Below are 7,595 nucleotides of genomic sequence, written 5' to 3' on the forward strand. Positions count from 1 at the left end.
AAGTGTGTAGCTAAATGTTGGTTTTCACTAATCACTCTTGTGTTCTGTGTGTGTGACGTTGAGTTTCTTGTCGGAGTGGCCTCGAGGCCTTCAGAGAATGCTCAAAGGAAATCTTTGACAAACACTGACATTAAGCCCTCCCCTCTCAGCTCTCATCTCTCTGTGATATCTCTCTCTCCTTCACAGTTCTCAAATCTTCACACTGTCAGTGCTCTCTCTCTCTCAGCATTCTCATAAAATGTCTCTCCTTCTCACCCACCCACCATTGCCTTAGCCTCCACAGACTCCAACTCCCCTCAGATACAGAATCAACCGGTTATCACTTTAGTAAATCAAATCCCCATAGTCTTTCTATGGAGTAGAGGTAACATAATCTAATAATGTCTTTCGGATAGCTTTGATGTAGCAGTTTGTACACAATGGATTATAGAACATTGAGGTAGCCTATTGTCTGGGTGTGCATACTTGGTTGTTTATGTCTTCAGTGTAGCCATCGATATAGCTGGAGCTAAAGCATTCTATCTAAATGGAGAGGGCGAGGAAGAGAGGTAGGGAGAGAGAGCAAGCAACAGAAGGCAGGGGGACAATTTCTTGGCCCTTTCTCTCCATATTCAAACATGAGGATTTCAATGTACTGTGATATTGCTGTTTTCACACTGCACTGCTCCCCTCTCTGTAATGTCTGTAGTCTCTTGTGTTCCTGGATGTAGTCTACACACCAGTGGTTCACAAGTCTACTCCTCCAGGACTGTATGCAGTCCTACTGCTGTTAATATCCCTTTGGTGCTCATTTATCATTGAGTCCACACACTTGGTTGCTCAGGTAGATATTAGCTGGTTAGAAGGCAAGGATGAAGACCAGCATTAGGTAACAGGCCTGAAGGGCTACTCTATACTAGTGGTCCATTTGGTCTGTCTTGTAAAAGAGATTGTATTTCAATAACCTGTATGAATAAAGGTGACGTTCTAAATCACTCTTCTCCAATAGGACGGCACCCTTTACCACATGATGACCCAGAAGTGTGTCCAGGCCGTGGACAGGTCGGACAACAGCAGCCGTGCCCCCGCCCTGCGGCCCTGCTCGGACCACGCCAACCAGAAGTGGTTCTTTGAGGAGAGGGGGGAATAGTGGAGCGAGCCAGACGAAATCACTAACACTGGGGTGGAGGGTCAACCAAACCCATATCCTGTAGTTGAGGGAGAGGGATGGAGGCCCCAAGACCCATACTCAGGTCCAGTGTCCCTATGCTGTGGAGATAGCCTGGGTCGTTTTCACACGGAACTAAACAGAAAAAAACTTGCTGAAACGGGGAGGTACTAATTGAATTAGTGTAATTGGAATCACTTGTTTTTGTTTTCTGTTGCACACTGTTTTGAATCGTTGTACCCTAATGAATAATACCCAAGTCAGGCGAAGCAGGAACCGCTATCTTACCTCCTGTATCTATGCACAACCTTGTGCTTGCTTAACACATACCACATATCTGCTTCTCCAATCTTTTTATTCATTTTTTAAAAACATTGTTTGGGTTTTTCAAACACAGTTTTACATCCAGGGATTTAATGACAACTGTTGCAATTGTTCATGCTGTTATTTACATTTACATTTAAGTAATTTTAAGTAATCTTCTTATCCACCGTGATTTACAGTACACTAAGTCTTGTTTTTCAATGGTTAAGGGCTGTGTCCACTCACTTCAATGGGGTAACACCCATTTGAGGATGAGGGGTACACCCATAGAGAATGATAGAGGCCACAAAAGGTCGTATTTGCATGGGCAACACCTTTGAGAGCTTCCACCAATTTAATGCAGTCAACTGGGTGGGACTTCCAACTTCATTATCCGTTCCCTCCTGGTGACCCTGTTGGATTCATGTCATCAAGAGGGAACAGAAAATAGTTTAGAAGGAAATGTACTACTTCAAAATGGAGATTGCCTTAATGCCCCCCCCTCACTTTCATCGTGGTTTTCCATCTCTCCTTCTCTTGAACCCAGAACCACTTTGCCCCTGGTAGTGGATGTTTTTGGCATTGCAGTGTTCTTGACAGAGTGACAGTATGAACTTGCATTACATTGCAGCTGGATAGCTCAGACTCAACCTCTAGAGGGTGGCAAAGCTTCCATCTTGTGTGCTGATCTTTTTCCCACTCCAACCAATATGCTCTCAGCTCAGTGACGTGTGTGCATGGTTCATTTTTATTAGTGATGCATTTACGTCTGTCCCTCATTGTAAGGTCAACCCTGTTTTGTGAACAGAACTCTTGTTTTAATATGGTGAAACCATGACCTTTTTGTTGATCATCTAATTGTCAAATCATAGAGTAAAAAGCTGGTTCTACTCTTTCTGGCCACTTTCTAGTGTTTTGTGGTGGAAAACTGAGTGGGTAGATTATAGAACGTCAACCCTGTTGTCCATAGATCTTTATTTTATTTTTTAAAAATTGATTGGCATTGGCATTCAATTGTCACCCCCTGTTGCACAGAACAAGCTTTCATTCCCCCTGTCACAACAGGATTGATGGTGATTTAAGAAGAAATCGTTAACCTTGTTACCGTCAACCCTGTTACTTTATTTGCCACTGAATAGTGATTTTACCCCGAATAACTCCCTTACCTGATGCAAAAATAGATATCAAAAAAGATTTAAAGACAAAATATACCACTTATTCCCTACAGTTATAGTGCATAAGGTGTCAAAAGATATAGCCTATGTGTATGAAAGATTGATATCTTATGCAAGGAGGTTGTGACCAATTGTGGATGTATTGATCCCTATTTAGCCTAGAAGTGTGGATGTTTGTGGTCACATAGTCGTTGCATTTTTGGTGGATGTTGGGTACACAGCGGTGACACACACCCACACACATACAGTATCTTTCTGACAGGTCATAGAATAGGGCGGTGCTTCTCTATCGTCGTACGTCATAAAGTGGGATGTTCTGCAAGCTGTCCAGATGTTCTCTGTCTGTATGGGACACAGTACTCTGGATGCCTCCTACATGACTCCCTATTCCCTATGTTGTACACTACTTTTGATCAGGGCCAATAGGGGACACAACCTCTTAAGTAACTTCTTCCACTTTCACATACTATATATGCACTATGCAATTCTGTTTTGTTTCTCTTCACAGTGTTCTATGACATGTACAGTACCAGTCAAAAGTTTGGCCACACCTACTCATTCAAGTGTTTTTCTTTATATTTAATATTTTCTACATTGTAGGGAAGGGAAGACATCAAAACTATGAAATAACACATATGGAATCATGTAGTAAGCAAAAAAGTGTTAAACAAATCAAAGTATATTTTATTTTTTTGATTTTTCAATGTAGCCACCCTTTGCCTTGATGATAGCTTTGCACACTCTTGGCATTCTCTCAACCAGCTTCATGAGGTAGTCACCTGGAATGCTTTTCCAACTGTTTTGAAGGAGGAATATGGACATTACCAAATAGGGCTATCTTCTGTATACCACCCCTACCTTGTCACAACACAATGGCTCAAACGCATTAGAAGGAAAGAAATTCCACAAATTAACTTTTAACAAGGCACACCTGTATTGAAATGCATTCCAGGTGACTACCTCATGAAGCTGGTTGAGATAATACACAGCTGTCATCAAGGCAAAGGGTGGCTACTTTAAAGAATCTCAGAAATTATATTTTGATTTGTTTAACACATTTTTGCTTACTGCATGATTCCATATGTGTTATATCATACTTTTGATGTCTTCACTATTATTTTACAACGTAGAAAATAGTAAAAATAAAGGAAAACCCTTGAATGAGAAGCTGTGTCCAAGCGTTTGACTGGCAGTGTGTATTTACTTGATTTTCGCATTTTAAGATTGTTAAGATTTTGTCCCAATCCAAGTTGAAAGAATAATGGGAAATACTTCACTGTAAAGGGATTGGTCAATCAATATGCTGGATCCAATTCCATGTCACATGTATTTTTTATGCTGTTCATCATTCCAAGTGGCCTTAACCATCATCAGAAAATGAAGGATTCATTTATTTATTTATATTTTGTTTGGAACTGTTTAACTGGAGTAGATTTGATGACACTCAGAGTTGGTGTTCATATTAAGGCACCATTTTCTATTCCTTAATGTGTAATGTGTGTATAATAATACAAGGTAAAACTTTTAGGTAATGTTTTCTTGGTTGGTATGTCTTCACTTCAAAGCACATACATCAAACACCTGATGTCTTTCCCCATACCAGTACAGTATTGTACTCTGCTGTGGGCCGACGCACATGCAGGTATTCTCTAGTACTGTACCTTTCAAAAACGTCTCCATAAAAAAAACACTTCATATTTTAGTAAATACACATATCATTTATATTTTTCATGTTAGTTCCCTTTGCCATATATGACTCATGCGCCCCAGTGATAGTAATATAGACTGATGCTGGTGGATCCATTTCTGTCATCCTCTTTCCGAGATGGAGTGAGAATAAGTGAGAGTTCTGTTCGTTCTGTTCAAACCATATCTGATTGGTTTTAACACCAGCTGCTGTGTGAGAAGGCAAAATGTCAAGCTCACGCCAAGTCCCTCTGTTCCCCCTGTGCCTCAGCAATGCCCTGCAGTCTTCCTCAATTACTCATTCATGAAGCTCCGCTGTTTGATATTTCATAGGGTGCCTGCGTGGGCCTCCTTTGTGTGGTGTCATCTGCCGAGGCTGGCTCTCTGGGGCGGTGAGCGGAAAGGAAGGGGATTAGAACCTTAGAGTTAGAGCTGCGTTCCCTGTCTCTCCTCTCACAGAAACACTGAAGGAAACTACATACACATATTTAGCAGATGTTATTGCGGGTGTAGTGAAATGCTTGATCTAAAAGTAAAAGAATGCAATTAAGAAATATATAAATATTAGATTGAGCAATGTCGGGGTGGCATAGAATAGAATACAGTATGTACATAATAGATGAGTAAAACAGTATGTAAACATTATTAAAGTGACTAGTGTTCCATTATTAAAGTGGCCAGTGATTCCAAGTCTATGGATATAGGGCAGCAGCCTCTAAGGTGCAGGGTTGCGTAATCAGGTGGAAGCCGGCTAGTGATGGCTATTTAACAGTCTGAAGGCCTTGAGATAGAAGCTGTTTTTCAGTCTCTCAAACATATCCAGGTGTTAGAATGGCCAAGTCAAAGTCCAGACCTGAATCCAATCGAGAATCTGTGGAAAGAACTGAAAACTTCTGTTCACAAATGCTTTCCATCCAACCACACTGAGCTCGAGCTGTTTTGCAAGGAGGAATGGGAAAAAATGTCAGTCTCTCGATGTGCAAAACTGATAGAGACATACCCCAAGCGACTTACAGCTGTAATCGCAGCAAAAGGTGGCGCTACAAAGTATTAACTTAAGGGGGCTGAATAATTTTGCACGCCCAATTTTTCAGTTTTAGATTTGTTAAAAAAGTTTGAAATATCCAATAAATGTCGTTCCACTTCATGATTGTTGTTGATTCTTGTTGTTGATTCTTCACAAAAAAATACAGTTTTATATCTTTATGTTTGAAGCCTGAAATGTGGCAAAAGGTTGCAAAGTTCAAGGGGGTCCGAATACTTTCGCAAGGCACTGTACGTCTCATGTCTGAGCCATTGAATTGCGTCTTCACTTTCTCTGTACTGATGTTTTGCGTGTTTGATTGCCTTACGGCGGGAATAACTACACTGTTTGTGTTTGGCCGTATTCCCAGTCACCTTGTTAAATGCTGCTGTTCGTGCTTTCAGTTTTGTGCGAATGCTGCCGTCTATCCACAGTTTCTGGTTTGGGTAGGTTTTACTAGTCACAGTGGGTACAACATCTCCTATGCAGTTGCTGATGAACTCAGTCACCGTATCCGTTTATTCGTCAATGTTATTCTCAGAGGCTACCCGGAATATATCCCAGCCCGCATGATCAAAACAATCTTGAACCGTGGATTCCGATTGGTTAGACCAGTGTTGAGTAGACCTTAGCATAGGTACTTCCTGTATGAGTTTCTGCCTATAGGAAGGGATATAATTGAGTCGTGATCAGATTTTCCGAAGGGAGGGCCTTGTAGGCATGTCTAAAAGTTGAGTAGCAGGGGTCCAATGTTTCCCAGCGCGAGTACTACAGTCAATGTGTTGGTAGAACTTCAGTAGCCTTTTCCTCAGATTAGTGTGTTTTTTCATCCCCAGCTACAATAAATGCATCCTCAGGATATGTGCATAAAGTCCAGTGCATAAAGTCCAGTGTAGTTCTTTGAGGGCTGCCGTAGTATCGGCTTGAGGGGGAGTATACTTGGCTGTGACTATAACTGAAGAGAATTCTCTTGGGAGGTCATACGGTGGGCATTTCATTATGATGTATTCTTGGTCGGGTGAACAAAAGGACTTGAGTTTCTGTATGTTATCACACAATGTGTAGTTAATGATGAAACATACACCCCCACCTTTCTTCTTCACAGAGAGTTCTTTATTCCTATCTGCGCGATGTACTGAGATCCCAGCTGGCTGTATGGACAGGGACAGTATATCCCGAGAGAGCCATGTTTCCGTGAAACGGAATATGTTACAATCCCTGATGCCTCTCTGGAAGGAGATCCTCGCCCTGAGCTCGTCTACTTTATTACCCAGAGACTGAACATTAGCCAGTAATATACTCAGAAGCGGTGGATGGAGTGCACGCCTCCTGAGTCGGACTAGAAGTCCACTCCGCATACCTCTTCTCCGCCAGTGGTGTTTTGGAGCAGCCTCTGGAATAGGGTTAAATTACCCTTGGGGGTACAAACAAAGGTTCCAATTTGGGAAAGTCGTATTCCTGGTCGTAATGCTGGTGAGTTACCACTGCTCTGATATCCAAAAAGGTATTTCCGGCTGTGTGTAATAACACAAAAAATCTGGGCTAATAATGTAAGAAATAACACACAAAAAAACAAAATACTGCAAAGTTTCTTTGGAGCTAGAAGCAGAGCTGCCATATCTGTCAACGCCATCTTACTACTGTCCAATGGCTGTTTCCTCGTCTCCGCTGCCACTTGCCTCCGCCTCACTTTTCTTTCATTTAATTTCAGCTCACCAGGTTTGGGTCTGACCAGGAATTAATTTCAAATTCTGCTTCTGATGAGAACTCTAAACTGTAATTCGGGTCTCGTGTGCAGTCCGGCAGTGTCAATTATGCGTGTGGTTTGAATTTACGGCCACTTTGTGTGAAGTAAATATGCTAGGCTAAAGGCTACTATGCGACCACCAGTTTGTATAATGTGTTATACTTTTTTTTGTTGCCAATCTACTGCTGTGCATGTTGTGTATTTCTTAGAATTGCGTTAGTGTGACATTGGGTTAAAATGTCATCATTTCCCAGGTCTTTTTATTTAAAAAATGTGGGAAATGTGAATAGTGGTCCCTGGACAGTCCCGGATCCCGGTTACCGATATTAATCCCTAATTTGTATCTCTTCTCTGAATGGAACCCTCTGATCTCATAAAATTCTGGTTTCCCCGGGAACAAGGAAACAATGAAACAAAGTATTTGAAGCATGCAACATTTTAGTACTTCAAGAACTCTAAACAGAATTGTACACTAAATTATAGACGGGGGAAATCCAATGGACTTTCTTGTGA

The 7,595-nt window shown here is 41.4% G+C and overlaps 1 protein-coding gene across 1 annotated transcript in view; it reads left to right on the forward strand.

Moving 5' to 3' along the window:
- The window catches only part of LOC135549045 (polypeptide N-acetylgalactosaminyltransferase 12-like), a 28,762-nt gene extending 25,505 nt beyond the window's left edge, over positions 1-3,257 (forward strand). Inside the window, exon 10 of the mRNA XM_064979115.1 lies at positions 989-3,257. Coding sequence (XP_064835187.1) covers positions 989-1,129 — 141 coding nt within the window. The 3' untranslated portion in view covers positions 1,130-3,257. The remainder of the gene's footprint in view (positions 1-988) is intronic.
- The last annotated feature ends 4,338 nt before the right edge of the window (positions 3,258-7,595 follow it).

The sequence above is a fragment of the Oncorhynchus masou genome, chromosome 12 (genome assembly GCF_036934945.1).
Source record: "Oncorhynchus masou masou isolate Uvic2021 chromosome 12, UVic_Omas_1.1, whole genome shotgun sequence".
Classification (NCBI taxonomy): Eukaryota; Metazoa; Chordata; class Actinopteri; order Salmoniformes; family Salmonidae; genus Oncorhynchus; species Oncorhynchus masou.